This window comes from Dermacentor variabilis, chromosome 4 (genome assembly GCF_050947875.1).
Source record: "Dermacentor variabilis isolate Ectoservices chromosome 4, ASM5094787v1, whole genome shotgun sequence".
Taxonomy (NCBI): domain Eukaryota; kingdom Metazoa; phylum Arthropoda; class Arachnida; order Ixodida; family Ixodidae; genus Dermacentor; species Dermacentor variabilis.
In genome coordinates this window covers 36,107,617-36,123,962 of record NC_134571.1, presented here as the reverse complement: position 1 = coordinate 36,123,962, position 16,346 = coordinate 36,107,617, and the positions used below count along the sequence as shown (strand labels likewise).

Sequence of the window (16,346 nt, the reverse complement as noted above, 5' to 3'; positions counted from 1 at the left end):
TTCATGTTTTTTTAATAGTTCTGAATTTTTGTTATTGTAATAAATATCATATCTGATGCTTGATATCTTATGTTTACGATTAGATGTCAATGCTTTGGAGCCCTTTTGTAGGTAGTGGGAGCTAGTCGAGCTGCATTTGTGAACCTTCTACTCCCGCCACCTTTCATGGGCGACACATAAAAATAAAGATTCAATTCAACGTGCAAATACGGGATTCGACATGAAAAATATCTGTAGAGGAAGCTGCTATCCACACACTTTCTCAAGGTGCGTGTTTTGTGGTTCTACGGGAATTTTCAGGAATATAGGCTTCATTCTTCAGCACTTCAATGCCAAAGAAAGCCAAATGCTTGGTTGTAAACTACCACATGTTTCCATTCAGGTGCGAGATTTCAATAACTACCAGTGGTAATAGAGCGGTGTTGCCTAATCTGTTATACTTAAAGCTGTACTGACTTTAGGTAATAATATGTATTTTAAGCTCTAGATAACAACGACGGTCTCGGCTGTAAGTGTTACGAAGAATGTGCCTGAGTACCTGAAAGAGGAGCGCGGAGAAATAATTTTTAAAAGTTTTCTGTAGCGGAATACGTACGAAACCGATGCATAGAACTTTCTCGCTGTTGACATAACGCAATCGCATGTTCCAGTTTTTCGTGGTGCCTTAGACGGAACAGCTCTCCAGCCATCAAAGCTGTTTCACCAGCCGGAATATGCCAAAATTCGACACAAGTTATGTGTTCACTTTTGGTTCATGCCTCTATGGAGAACGTAAAAGCTGGTCACAATGAGTAATGGGAATATTTGGGCTGGTTAGTGCTTCTCCATTTCTAATTTTTCTGTTTTCTTTTCTTTTTTGTGCTGGCAAGCTAGAAATGCTTGCACTAAAGCTGAAAACTAGGTAAACATGCACGACAAGACGTATTTCGCGAGGAAACCTGTAATTAGGGTAAAAAAGGTTTGGATGAAAGTGCACTGATCAGCCGAAAATAAATTCCACGGAGTTCACTCACATGCCAATACTAAGCTGCACGGATAAACGAAGACATTGAGTCATTAGATCGAAGTATCTCCCCTATATATATAAGAGCTCTTCGCAGTCTGCTTCTCGACGCTTTAAAATAAATCGCAGAGGGGTGCATAAAAAGAAGAAACAATTATGCCAATCCAGCGCACATCTTTGAATCAAAGTGAAGTCAAGCTTTCATGAAGCCGTGACTCAAATTCTGCGGGTTTGCCCATTTCATACTTGCGTCTTTGGCGTGAAGGAAACCAGCACGCGTGCCTGTGATCTCAAGCACCCGGCTATGCAATGTGACAGATGCAGCGATATTCTCAAACAGCGAGTTCGCGCTGTCACCGCAGAAGTGTACGTGCGATTGTGGCGCAAGAGTCAGGGCATTGTTCTGTTATGCTGTGTGATCGAGGTTGCATCCCACCGGCCAGCGTAAGCCAGTTTCTTTTTTGCAAGTGTGAGATTTTCAGCAAGACAGCAGCAGCACCCAGCAGAATCCAGCCAGCCCGGCAAGAAAAGTCTGGGAAGAATCACACACACAGAAAAAAAAGCTTTGCTCTAAATACCCAAATAAACGACAACAGAAGAGAAACAAGCACAAAGTACAGAAGCTTCCACCCAGGAGTGCCGCATTTTTCATTTTTAAGTATAGACACGGTCGAAATTGGCGCACCCTCCCCCACACCCTCCATGCTCTCCCGTATTAAAACAAGAAAAAGGTATACATATATCTAAGGAACATAGAAAACCAAAGTACGATATGCCTTCCATAACAACTAACTGTACCTTCCTTTTCTTTTTCTTTTCGGTATTTCTAAAAACGAAACATGTGCATATGAAACTTGTGCACTGAAAAGAAGAATACCGAAAGATGGGGTTGTTCGAGAATGCAGAGGCGTAGCCGGAAGATAAAGTAGAGCAACATGGGAGCACCGAGTACACCACAAAGCTCGTCCGAATAGCTGAAAGGAGGCCTCGCCGGCAAGATCGTTTCACATACCGGCTGGCTCTCTTTGGCTCGCTTTAACCCGGAGTTATTGCGACTCAGTCGCAATATCTGCCCAGAATATAAAGCACTCCGCGGAGGCTATCAACACTTCTGGCTTTGAAAGAAGTCCATCACTTTGGTCGCCCAGAGAGAAGCCGAAACCACTTCTCTGACGTCAGACGCAGACGAAATCGATTCCTTTTGTGGCGCCCGACGTGAAAGCTGCCCGGATTCCGGGTATGTAATTAGGTCCTTTCTTTTGTTTCTTTGCCTTTCGGGGAGCTGCTGGGTTCAGGTTGCTCATTTCTTTTGCCTGGTACGCAAAAGCAGCAATTCGTTTTGCAAGGCGTGTGGTCGGGTTGCGTTCGCTGACGTTATACGGTCGACTCGCGTAATGCTTCCCGAAACATTGAATGGAGTCAGCATTGTTGATGCGCCTTTCCTCTCCCAAACCGCAACATGCTACGAAGCTCTGCAAACTGAAGATTGAAACTTCATTAGTATAACATCTGCACCGCCTGCCACGAAAAGAATTGCTCAATCTTGAATTGATGGTGATGGTGATGATGATTTAGACCCTTTAAGTCATGGAACGTACTTACAATATACGACGGGCCATAAATCGGGTGGTTATACGCGCATAACTGCCCTAGCTAGCATTCTATAAACAGGATTTACTTTTTTTCTTGCTTTTTGTTATATGTATAATTACGTATTTTTATTGCATTTTTTATTCCCACTCCTCTCTTTGATGCTACGGCCCTCAGGGTATTCGAAATAAATAAATAAATAAATAAATAAATAAATAAATAAATAAATAAATAAATAAATATTGCAAGTACAGGAATGGTCCAAACAAGTATAGAGAAGATAAAACTGGGAGTCAAAGTATATTGTTTATTTAATAATTCAGACCACACTAATGGATGATTACATAGAAAAGAAGTGAAACGAAGGTTCAGTGAACAATATAAGTGGAGACGAACGTGGGTGATGAATTATAACAAGGATGGGAAGGAAACAATACCTCTATGTTCACATTGGCAGGTTGCTAGACTATCCTTACGTTACGTGCTGCAATTGGTCTTCGGTGCCACGAGCAGCTATTGGGCATTGTGCGCCCACACGATGAACGCTTCCATCGGCGGTAATTACTCGGCCCGTCCGGCTGCGAAGATGATCCTCGCGATGGGTGCGAGGCGAGCGGTCGACACCAGAGGCAAAATGCGACTTTCGGCTCCTTACTCTCCGCACTGAAGCAGCGAGCGTTGCAAACAAGCTAGCAAAGCTATGGCGGCGAAGCAAAGTGCGTGCGCACGCACGCACAGATAGTACTAATATGGACACTCCAATTCCTCCATGCTTCCTTTTCGAGCCAGTCAGAGAGGGCGGTGCAGTCCCGTCGGGCGATAAGAGTCGACAAGATGTCGAATACGACAATAAGGAGGAGAGAGAGAGAGAGAGAGAGAGAGAGAGAAGGAAAGAGGAAGGGAGGGATGGAGGGAGGGAGAAAGAGATGGCGGGGGCAAGGAAAGGCAGGGAGCTTAAGCCGTACTTTGTTTAGTTTGCTACCCTACACGTGGGAGGTAGAAGGACGAGTGAAAGGGAGAGAGAAAGCAGGAGTTCAGATCGATCTCGCACACAACGATGCCCAGATAAAAGTGGGAAAGAAAAGAAGAACAGACAAGTGAAAGGCAGGGAGGCTAACCAAGACTGACGCCTGAGTCGCCGATAGAACTGTTTGACAAAAATAACATGTAATTGGGCCATAAGCCTAAAAGGCAAATCTATGGTCCATTACAATGTGAAATAATGTCAGCCTAGGGGGGGCAAAGTAATCATAAAAAGTTAATGACGACACATTAAGAAACTATGGGGAAGAACAATAATAGTCACGGTTGTAACAATCGCAATTAGCAGTAAAAAGTTATCGCAATTCATATTCATAAGTTTTGCTTCTTTTCACACGATACAACAGTGGATAAATTTTACAGTGCCCTGGGGTCCTATTCTAGACACTGTTAAATTGCGTAGTGTTTATTGCGAAACTTACAAAGCATTCCCAGTTAAATCTGCAGCGTTCGGCCACCAGAATGCGGAGTGAAAATATAGCTCGGTATATTCTGCCCTGTGGTCCGCAGACGAGGCGCGGGCCGTGACGTGACGTGACGTCATGTCACATGGCCGCGCCCCGAAGCCCGATACAAGGAATTCTGCGAATTCTGAGAAATACGGTTTGTGGCGCCATTTTTAAAGATTCCCTATTATATCTCTATCGAACAAAAAAGATCCCATACACCCGTGTGTTTCCATACTTGATATGGGGGCACGCAGTATACGATATCTGGGAACATACGGGTTCCAATTGGGGACCCACGTATGCTCATATGAGATTATATGAGGTCACATCATACGTGGCTTACGAATTTCATCTTGCCCTGCTTCATTCGCTAACCAGTATCAGCGCACCCTTTATCGCCAGAATCAGCCCCTCGACAGCATTGGCGATAAGGAATGAATAGAAGCCGACGAAAATACTTATAGTTGAATAGACGAAAACAATACCTTTGAGGAAGACCAAGAATGTGGTTCTAGTCAGTTACTCTATAACAGTAATATTGGTAGGAATAATGGGAGTAATGGAAATGAGTAAGATAACAAGCACTATTACGCAACTAAGAGCCATTGATAAGAGTGCTTACGGTCACAAAAAGTCACACACCCTTTCACTGAAACTAGAAAGCTAAAAGCACAGAGGAATATTGGACAGCAAGAAGGTTCCACTTCATGTCCACCCTCTCAGTTCCTCCTTCGTAATAAGGTCATCTCTCTCCAGGTCCCTCGAGTCCCTTAAGAGACGTACAAATCCAGGTGGGCTTATATAAGCAAAGTTAAAATAATCTAAATAACATGCCCTTGCCAGCTGCACAAAAGTATCACAGGCTCCCTTGAGGTACAGTCTAGGATCTAACACAGCCGACACCGAAGACGGACCTTAATATCAGAACAATTCGCGGCGGCTCTAGCAGGCAGACGCTCTGCGCCATGGTCCGCCACTGCTACAGTTTGAAAGGTGGTGTGTTAGAAATGGCACCGTAATGGACCCATGCCTGTGCGCGACTGCGTTTCACGCTTGCGACGAACGATGCAGCCGTGCGTTTCGTCACATTGCTTTCTTTTTTTTTTCTTGGCGCGCGGCGGAAATCGAAGAACCGTGTTCGGCCCATAAGCGAACTGATCGACTGACTTTGGTATTATTTCTCTGCATGCAGAGCAAATTACTGGTGAATGCCTCCCGGCTTGTATCCCATAAGCGAAATGGCTCCCTGGGAGCCTGGCAGTTAGAATGAGACATGCAATCATTTACTTTGCGTTCAATGTAGCGAATGATGTGAAGGTGAAAAAAAATAACAGAATCAAAAATAAGTTTCAAAAGCTGGCGCGTCATAAGCAGCAAACGTCCTCTTTTTTTTCTTTTTCGGGATATGACATTTGCCTTTGCACAATTTTCGTCGTTTTCAACTTGCGGTTAGCCTTTTTGAGCATTCTGCCAGGCGTCTAAAGCCAGCAAAGAGCTCGCCATGCTAGTTAGGGCGTTCCAAGAAGTAAATTCCAAAGATGAGTTGCCCTACTGTGGAGATCTCATTGTGGCAGTGATCGTTAAACTGATATTTCTCGTCAGGAAGGTTTGCTTGTGGTAATAGGAATAACTTGCGCAGCGCTTAACGTGACACGGTAAGAAAGAAAACACACCGTTACGTCGAACACAAATAGGCGCCTTCCCGAACGCCGCCAATATGTTCCTTGTGGAGAGCACAGCCAACATAGCGATTTGCTGAGGTCCATTTTATGGAATGCGAAGTGTCCTTCATTTATTGACCTTTTCTTTAACGGCCACTAGCTTCAGACGCTCAACCAGGCAATTTCAGCGCAAGCACAACGGCAACAGGACTGGTTCCGAATAAAGCAGACATACGTGGAATCAGCAGTGATATTGGGCTTATAGTACACGGCCCATATTCGCGAATAAAGTTCTTACGCTAAATTTGTTCTTAAGAGATGTGGCCAGCAAATCATGATGCCGGACAAATTACAAGGCTGCCATGTAACGGCAAAAAAAAAAAAGAAGAAAGAAACCCTTATGACCGAAAATCTTTGTGAATTGCGCCGATAACCGGAGCCCAAAACTTTTTAACAACGAATTAAGACCGGGCGAGCCTTCTCTCCTAAGAGAATAGAACGTCTGCCATTGAAACGACACAACGCGGGGCAGTTTCACCTCTTTGACAACAGATGGCGCCACCAAGGCACTGACTGAGAAGAGGCGTTTTTGCTGCGGGCGCCGGCACCACCTAGAAGGCGCGTGCTTCTGATTGGAGTGTATTAGAATATGGGCACGTGGGCCTAGTGGGAGGCGTGGGATACGCATTCTGGTGTGACGCGCAACTACAAAAAAGGATAGAAGAAATGATAGTCGGGCTTGTTTTCCGTGATTAACCTTAAAAATAATTCACCGTAACAAAGAGAGAGAGAGAGAGAGAGAGAGAGAAGTAGAGAGGCTCTTTAATTGATTCTGGAGAGGTTTGCCTGGCGGCATTTCTGGAATGCTACTTCAGATGGACGGATGAGATTAAGAAGTTTGCAGGGACAACATGGCCACAATTGGCACATGACCGGGGTAGTTGGAGAAGTATGGGAGAGGCCTTTGCTCTGCTGTGGGCGTATCCAGGCTGATGATCATGATGATGACTTCAGATGGACAGGATAAAAAATGAAGTGATGGGCACAGTTCACAACACGAATACATAACATACACAAAACACAGCGCTTAACACTCGGCAAAAGTCTTCTCTGTCCAGGAGCACAGTCACCTCATTCAGAAAATCGCAAAGAACGTGTTCTCGATAACACAGACACATATCGTGAAGGAAGGTGCGACGAATTGAACGTTTCCTTTTCTCCCATAATGAGAAGCAGTGAAGTGAGAGCTGGAACAATGTTACACGTAGTAAGCCGTGCACTGTTTCGCCTTATCGATTGGAGCAAATGTTCAGAGACGTGCATGGAGAAATCTGCTGCCGGGAAGGAAAGCGCAGGATGATGATGGTGAATTCCGGCTAACCCTTTTAATTTGTAACAGGTAGCAAGCTTTAAAGAGGAAATATTGTTTCCACGTAAAAAAAGTAAGAGAAAGAAAAAGCGGGGGGGGGGGACTGTAGGTGATGGCCGGGCGAGACGAGGCGGGCTGGGGTCAGCTAGTATGCTGACAACACGACCCAATGCCCTCACACTGATTTATGTTGAGGCACTGGAGTTCAAATGGTCCCTTCAATTCACTGGAGGTTGCCCTCCCTGGACGGGAAGTGGAGGGACACAGCTATCTCTTCCTCCTATTTTATATCCTGCCTTTCGCATTTTACCCGGGTCTTTGCATACATTTGTGCGCATTCTTTGCAGCGATAGCATGTATGAACTCACTCCCTCAGTCATTTTAATGTCCGCCGGTGACCGTCAATAGATTTCACTTGAGGAACCTCAGTGAAATCTATTGTGAAATCTATCTATAAAGCTCAGGAGCCTAGAGCTCTCTTACCACTGAGTTCAAGGTTTCCGAGTACGTGACCATATGGGTCTTTTTCATTTGTCACTCAAACTTTAATTGATAATTGAGTTTGTTAGGGAGCTCCGATTTTTTAAACTGCAGTGCCATTCGCTTAAGCAGCTTCGAGCAGGTGCCCACCGAGAGAGGGCAATAGGCCTCTCGCGCGCCTCATCTCCTACATTTCTGGGTATAGTAGGAAAAGGGTTATAACAAACTAACTGATATAAAGAAATTATCATAATTCCCTTTAACGTTTTCGGAAACGCTTATGTTTATCAAATATCGTTTGAACCATGCAAAAGTTTTCTGAAATTGAGCATAACGAACTTTTTTTCAGTTCAGAAAAAGCATTCTGTGATCATGTTGTGCCTGTTAGGCTGGAATCTGGCGGTGCGCGACGCTGCTCATAACTTTCCTGAATCGGCAGTTCAAAACTTTATCGCTTCGGAAACGTTCGGCCAGCAGCATGCATTTGCACCGTCATGCGATGAGAGCCGCACGCCCAGATACCTCCATCAGGCATATCGCCCTGTCGCGGGCGGGCCAGTCTCGCTGCAGCCGACCTTGTTCATCCATCGCACGCTTGAGAGCAGCAAAATAAAAGCGCGCAAGCGCTCCGTCACATGGTATTTTTTTACAAATTTCGCGGGCTTTCTTTGGAATTCGGAAAAAAGGATCACGTGAGATATATCGTGTTGGAAACAATTTATTGAGAGGTTTCTCAAGGTGCTCTACAACTTTGCGTATCACACTTGGGGTCTGCAGCCAATACTTAAAAAGTTGATTAATTAAACATAACTGATGCGTTAGTTAAGGGGAAAATAAAAAAAAATAGCCTGAGTAATTCTAGGCCACTGCCAACAGTATGCATTCGGTTCAACTCGCGTACTGAGTGCATTTAATTTTTAAAACTTCGGCTCAAGTTATGTGGGACAACCTGTACATATACACCTGCATATACATACATAATGAGGGTCTAGAATCCGGCAACATTAATGCCTTCAGGTAGCACGTGTGTGTTTATTGAGCAGTTACCTTCACCCAGAAAGGTACTCGTGACGACTGCGGCAGAAAGGATGTTCCACATCCGCCGCCAAGGTTTGTCAGTGGTGGCGCTGGCTTTCGTTCGTGACGAAAGATTTCGTTCGCGACGAAATGGTTAATGAAATGCTATAAGTTTGGACGTTTGCTTGCTTCGCCTTTATCATCAGGGAAACAGTCGTGCGCGCATGTGCTTTCGCACGCCCGCGACATACGCAATGTGACAACTCACATATTAGCATGCATGTCGTCATTTCTTCCTATTAATTTCAAATTATCAGGCCACTTCCCGGCCAATTTCCTGGGGTATGCGCCGTAGTAGGCAAATCACCATCATAATCAACACATGGCTATCATACGAAAGAGGTAGTTGGTACGATTGCGACCTAGTTACGAAGCTATGAGACGAGATAATCTTTTAATGCCGGTTAGCTCGGGTGGGCTGGACCTAGTACATTTGTGTTGGTGGCAGTTGGCCTCTCGCTACTTCTTTTTTTCGTGACCGTTCTCGCCCTATAGGTCAAACTTTCTTCAGGTCTACCTGGTGGTTGTTCTACCTATATAGCATGCTAGTTTCATTGAATTTTTCTTTATGACCATGTCTTTGAGGGTTTATGAGTGAAGTTCATTTCTTGGTTAGATTTTTAACAGTTTGGTTTCCAAATGAATATTTGTACTGTGCATTACGAAAAAAAAAGCACCTTACGGTGATTTACTATCTATGTTGTTCCCGCCACTACTTTACCGGGCAAAATACTTCGACCTGCCAGGACAGCATATACTGGCTATTGAGCGTCAAATGCGTCGGCTTAACGTTCCTTTCTGAATTACATTCCGAAACCTTGCCTTCCTGGACTTGGCTACGTTCAAGATACATTTTCATGACGTCCATCAATTTTCGCCTTTGTGATATGTAGCCGACACAATTGAAGATTCCGTTATAAGCTGCACAGATGCCATCTTATTTTGGGATGTGCTTCAACGAACTGCTCAAAAACACCTTCATCTAAATCTTCCTTCCGTGCGTTATCCGGTGTCAACTTGCTGGGACGATGTACACCTTTTGATATGTTTCAACTCATTTGAATGCATAGCCTGTGGAGAACATGCATGCTGAATCAAAAGGCCGAACCGAACGCAATGAGTTGCTGATGTTTTCATCAGCAGCTCATTTCGTCCGAAGGATCATCCAGATGAAATATCTGTAGGGACGAATTGAATTTTTGTCCAGATTGGTATTTCGTATTGGTAAGCGGCTTATTTTTACCGCCATTATAGTGTTCCTTGTGAAGACGTACCGTGACTTGAGCAGCACAATTTGATGATGAATAGGAACTAAATGCTGCTGTGTCTGTGGCTTCGTTGCCGTCCAACAGGAAGATAGTTCTTAGCTTGTTGATCTGTTTGTTTTCTGCAAGAGTCACGTGGGGCTGAAATAAATACCACGAAGGGAACCAAAGTGTGACCTAATGGTTAGAGCACCGCAGTGTTGTCCTGGGAGGCCCGATTCAAATCCCACCGCCGGACGTGCTTTTTGTTCCGTCTTTTTTTCTAAGAGTGTCGAAGAATCTACTCGGTGAAAAGACGACTAGGATGGTAGACACAGGATAGCAGGTGAAGAAAGCTTCGCTTTAGTAAGTTAATATAGTTATAAAATTTAAAACACAAATAAATTTTAGAAATCACTTCTATGCGGTATTCAAAAACTATTTAGTGTGGTTTGACAGTAAGACACGTTCTGTGTCACTTTCTAATAGTCTCTGTAAAAAAGAAAGAAATCTATATTCGAGCGTGTTAGGTGCAAACTTAAAACACAGATAAGCTTATTTCACGAGTGTTTGTTCTGGAAGATGATTTCGTACGTGACAAGCAGCTGCTCTAAAAAGTATAAGTGGGTCGAGTTGTACATGCAGTAAGTGCAAAAGGTTTTAGAGACTCAACGTGGCGCTGGCGGGAAGAATAATTTACCGAACATTTGGCATACGAAAGGAAGGAAATAAGTTTTTATCATGATGGTGTTTAATGAGAGGACTAGTCTCTTTCTGAGCATATTCTCTCTTGTTTCTATCGAAAACACTTTAAGGGCTTCTTGCACCATATTTAAGATACTTTTCCACAAGTGTTTCTTTTTTTCTTTTTTTTGAGCCTATGGGAAACCTCCCTTATCATGTCGGCCTGACTTTGTCTAGACTCGTAGAATTGAATGCGGCACACACGGCAAGAAGTTCCACGTAGAGCATCGCATGCTCACGAGAAAGCACTCAACGACGCTACAACACAATTTCTAATATCAAATTGTACTATCACAATGTAATGAAGTGCGAACAGCGAGCGCGTCGTTATTGGAACATGCTGCGCCGTCTAAGTGCAAACTGCTGCACTTAGACGGCGCAGTTTGCACTTAGCATGTGCAGCAGAGCATGCACTGCAAACTGCTGCACATGCTCAGTTAAGTTACGGAAATGACGAGTTCGTGTCGAGCTCGTATCTTCCTGACCGTCACTCACGTTATCATAATTTCGATACGATGCTGACGGAGCGCTGCAAGCGTTCGGTTTCCTACACTGCTCGGAACAGCACGCCGATCCACCGGCTAACACAGCAGAAAAGCAGAGGCTTACAGCGCTTCGCCGCCGTCAAGTCGCAATTATAAAGTGAGCGACAGTCGAGAATATAAGAGTAGGACATAAACTTGCGAACTTCATAACTTAACTGCGCTTGTGCAGCAGTGTACAGTGGGCTTGGTTAGGCGGTGCAGCACGTACCCAAAAGCAGACGTTCCCTGTTCGCATTTCATTCTGGCCTGACAGTTACTTGACTATCACACACCACTCAGCCACTTTAAAGCTACACCTTGAATTAAAGCTTCCTTGAATTAAAGAAAATGTTCACCGACAGTAGAGTCACCAAGGAACTTCTTCATTGTAAATAAATAAATGAGTAAATAATAATAATAATAATAATAATAATAATAATAATAATAATAATAATAATAATAATAATAATAATAATAATAATAATAATAATAATAATAATAATAATAAAGACAGCACCCAGAGAAATTCCCGGCCACGTCGGTCGCATTTCGTTTGGGGCGAAATGCGACAACAACCGTGTTTACTAAGATTTATGTGCACGCTAAAGAACCTCGGATGGTGCTAATTTCCGGAGTCCCCCACTACGATGGGTTTCATAATCAGATCGTGGTTCTGGCACGTGAAACCCCATGATTAAAAAGGAAAAAGAAAACGTCAGTCATTCCGGAAGCGAAGGAGACAAAGTCGGGCACTGGCTTCTACGTCCTCGGAAGCGCAGTGCTCAGTTGTGCCCGCTAATTCACACCCGGAAGCATTTTGTTTCATCAAGCCCGTCGAGAGTGAAAACCGTGGCCGCCACGCGACACCGCTGTTACGCAGCTTTCCAGTCATCGGCATAACTCAGCCGGCGACCACGCGGCCCCGCGCACACGCCAGGGGCCAACGGTCTCATCATGTGGCGATATCCTCTCCCTTTTTCTCTCTTCTTTTTTTCCCTACCACGCCTTTATTCGCCCCTTTTTTACTCGCGCGCGTTGCCCGGCAACCGCCGTCGCCATGACAACCACCTCCCGCCCAGTTCCCTTCCCTCGTTCTCGGCGGACTGCCACCATGTCGAGGCTCCGAGCTTCCCGGTCCGAAATCCGCCGAGCCGTTGCCCTTCCTTCGAGAAGAATGCCTCCGCAAGCGAACGGCGCGAACGGTCGGACGCGAAGGGTTTCACCGTTTTTCGCCCGCGATTTTGCCACTTGCTGCGAGATAACCGGCAGAGGAGGAGCAGGCAGGAATGGCGGCGACCACCGTAAGAGTGCGGATATTTCGAGAGTCGCTGGAGCCGGGATGCCTCGACGGGGCGTGCGGGGCTCGCCCGCCGATTCACCCAGCGGGAAGCCCGCCAGCGAGGCCTAGCTAGATGATGCTGCTTAGCATCGTGAACCGCTTCGGCTTCTACACGCCGACCGGTGAGTGCGACAACCCCGCGCGCTCGCTTCCTCCGTTCGCTGTCTGTCCGGCTGCTTCCCCGAGGAACGTTGGGGCATGACTCTATTTACGGGTCTCTCATCATCGCAGCGGAATCTCGGGCTGCCATCCGAAGTTATGAGCCCTCGCACGCACAACGAAGCTCGTTGTTACATTACCGACACTTACGCGTTCTTGCCATGAAGCTGAATTCGTAAACTTCAGCGTAATGAAGGTTTTCCGGTCATAGGAGTGTCACGTGGAGCTTTGTTATGAAGTGGTTAGAAAAGAGGAGTATTTGCCGATGTTGCTTGTTCGAGCCAAATTCTGCTTGTGTGTCGAAAGCGTGTGTCAGATGCCTATCAAAGTGGCGGAGCAAACGCGCTAAAAGTGCGTTACCGTTTGAAAATAGTCTTGAACATACTGCTGAGTGCGCAGCGCTAGGCACCGGGTTGGGGCCCGAAATCAATGATAAAATTCAGCGTAATGAACCATCGTCAGTTTTTCTCAGAATATTGAATCGCTTTTTTTTTACATCTGTACCCACTGGCTTGCAAAGCGCACGAGGTAGCCGCTGATGCGGCAGATTGACATAAGTGATTACAAAATAATAATGCCATTGCCATAGCCATAAGAAAGTTCCTTGATTATCACGCGAGGATTACTGATGTTTTCCGTAGCAACAGCGTGAAAAGTGAAGTCGCGTACGAAAAACAAAAAGGAAAGTAAATGCATTTCGCTATCATGTCGACTCTGCCGCATCAGCTTGCTTCCCCTCATGAAGTGCACTGCTTGTTTCGGTAATCGATCGTCGTCCGCTGAGCGTGCTGGCCACCCACTCGGTACGAATGACTGATAAGAAAGCGATGCGAATCCATGTGCATGATTTATAATGATATTCCCCGACCTAATTCCAACCGCACGCGTACAATTTATAATGTGTGGCACGTTCGGTCTGCCAAGCGATCCCAAAAAGACACGTACAATTTGACTGCTTCGCTGTCAGTGGTTTCACGTGGTACACTAATCGATTGAAAGCCGATGCGCTACTGCGTATCTCATAACGTATACAGCCCGTTCGCTTCGCGCGATGGAAATTAATTTGTTTTCATTCTTAACTTTATCTCACGCTTGCTGTCATAAATATCGATTTTTAACTGATGTACAAGCACCGCTTATTCATGTTCAAAGCATGTGGTTGCATGATCAGGTGCGTCATCTGATAGTACGGTCCTATGTGGGTGATCATAACTTGCTCTCCACTCGACAACTTCTGTAACGTTCTACTTCTACACTGATGTTTAAATAGTAATTTCTACAGTTAAACCACCGCACTTTTTCGATGCCTTGAGAAATGTGTCGCACACGTGTGCCGTTTAATTTTTCTCATCTTGCGAACCAGACTTGCAAATACACATGCATGGCTCGAACTTAAGATCTCGCGCCGAATTGCCGCCGGTTTAATAAACGTCTGCTCACTGGCACCTTTCAGACGCTACTTGACCGTATGAAACTGTGGCACAAGAACGGAGGTGTTTGCACATGAAGTAAACTTTTTTTGAGAGTGAACCAATGTCCATTACCAACCATGTTTATGTTGAGAAAGAGTAAATCATAAATGCAGTCAGTATAAATCAAACTGCTGAGGTAACAGAGGACTTTGTTTCAGAAGCTTGTTTTATTCCCGGCTTCTACATTTAGCCACGTGGATTTCATGCGCACCTGCCAACATGTCTCAAGGCAAACAGTTTTATAAATGCGCAAACAAATGACCACAGAGAGAGAGAGAGAGATCACAAGGACAGGCGCAGTCCTTGCGTGCTTTCTCTCTGTGGTCGTTTGTTTGTGCAGTAATAAAACTGCTTGCTAATATGCACCAACTCGCCCGACAAGAAGTTCTTCTACATATGCTTCAAGGGTAGTCATTTCGCGTTATTTACAAACTTGCGTTAGAACATGCCTACTGCCGTACATACTGCCATTTAGACAGTACGTGTTGTTCATGGAGGGATCCTGTGTGTCCCATAGAGTTTCGTACAATAATTACTAGAGGGAACTCTGGCGTTCCTGTCTACGGGATTTGCAAGCGGGGTATTTCAGCCAGAGTGGGAATACTGGTTAGTGCATAGATTTGCCTAAACTTCGCCCTTCTGGATTCTAACGCTCTTGCGACTTTGTAAAGTTATCATTTTAAACAAACTAGTGTGTTATAACAAATTAAATTGGCACCATTAGGTTGTCCAACGGCAGCATTCGAACACAGGACGTCTAGTACGGAAGCCTGATATTGAAACCATTACGTCATGGACGCATGCATCGACAAGAGGCATTGAACAACCTTAGTGAATTCGTCGAAGGCAAGTGAGTGCGTTGAGACGCTTCTCCCGTTTTGACTTGGAAACCTAGACAGACTGAACCACTGCAATCAGTAGCGATTATGCGTGTTCGTAGGGCCTTGTGCATATATATAGATATCGAATAGTTGGAAATTCAGGACAATGAAGGAAGATAAAGCGTAATAAACAAAGCCACAAACACGTCTCAAGCCACAAGCCCGAATATCAGACAAATCCATGTACTAGCCAGTGTTTCTATGGTGGCTGAAGATTGCAGCGCCAGAGTTCTCTGTAGTAGTTACTGTAGGAAACTATATTGCACGGGCACTACTTGTCGATGAAATGAAACAAGGCCACTTCTTGATATATATATATATATATATATATATATATATATATATATATATATATATATATATATGGATAAATGGGACCACGCATCGTGTCATCACCCTCTCTTCTGACTTCATCGACGTGCGAATGCATCTGTGTGGATTTCAGATTAGGCTCATTCTAGAAATATGTTTACACCGACTGGACTCATGGTGTTCGTTGGCACCTGCGGGAACAATTCTAAGCTGTGCATAAGTCAGGCGCAAAAATGTATGACACACTTTATTGCTAGTTCACGTCATTTCTAATGCGTTTGTTTTGCTTTTCTTTCCTTTCCTTGCTGTGATATCTTTGAAAACTCTCCGTGGTAGCTTATAGCGGCTATGGCGTTGCACCGCTGACCACGAGGTCGCGGGTTGGATCCTGGCCGCCGCATTCCAATGGGCGCCGGAATGCCCAAGCGCTTGTGAACCGTGCATTGAGTGCACGTCAAGGAGGAGCCCAAAGTGGTCAAACTTGTCGCAATTGAAAGCGTGCTCCAAAATTTGCAGGCAGTTTAGTTCAGTGCGCACATAAGAACGCCCGCCGTGGTTGCTTAGTGGCTGTGGCGTTGGGCTGCTAAGCACCAGGTCACGGGATCGAATTTCGGCCCGGGCGTCCGCATTTCGATGAGTGCGAAATGCGAAAACATCCGTGTACTCACATTTAGATGCACGTTAAAGAACCCCAGGCAGTCCAAATTTCTGGAGTCTCCCTATACGGCGTACTTCACAATAAGATCGTGGTTTTGGCACGTAAAACCCCATAATTTAATAAACTCATTAGAACGAAATAAGCCTTATGATCCTCTAGGCGTGACGTATCACCAATAGCGGTATCACATGCGCAAGTCAGCCGTCGATTATCTTGCAGGAACAGTAATTTTTATGCCTAAATAGTTGTCTCTCGTGAGGGCTCACACCTGTTCATGACTTATGGGTTGCCGTGGCCTTCCCTTGAGCATGTGCATGCAAGTTTTAGGTGGCGTGATGAAATT

The 16,346-nt window shown here is 45.0% G+C and overlaps 1 protein-coding gene across 3 annotated transcripts in view; it reads left to right on the top strand.

Annotated features, from left to right (window-relative positions):
- LOC142578933 (solute carrier family 35 member F3-like) overlaps window positions 1-16,346 on the top strand; it is a 225,754-nt gene that overhangs the window by 170,422 nt on the left and 38,986 nt on the right. Inside the window, exon 1 of one of the 3 annotated variants that reach the window (XM_075688641.1) lies at window positions 12,296-12,643. The exons of the other annotated variants lie outside the window; for them this stretch is intronic. Within the exon in view, the coding sequence (XP_075544756.1) occupies window positions 12,595-12,643 (49 nt within the window). The 5' untranslated portion in view covers window positions 12,296-12,594. Of the gene's footprint in view, window positions 1-12,295; window positions 12,644-16,346 lie in introns of those variants that run through there. 3 annotated transcript variants of the gene reach the window in all.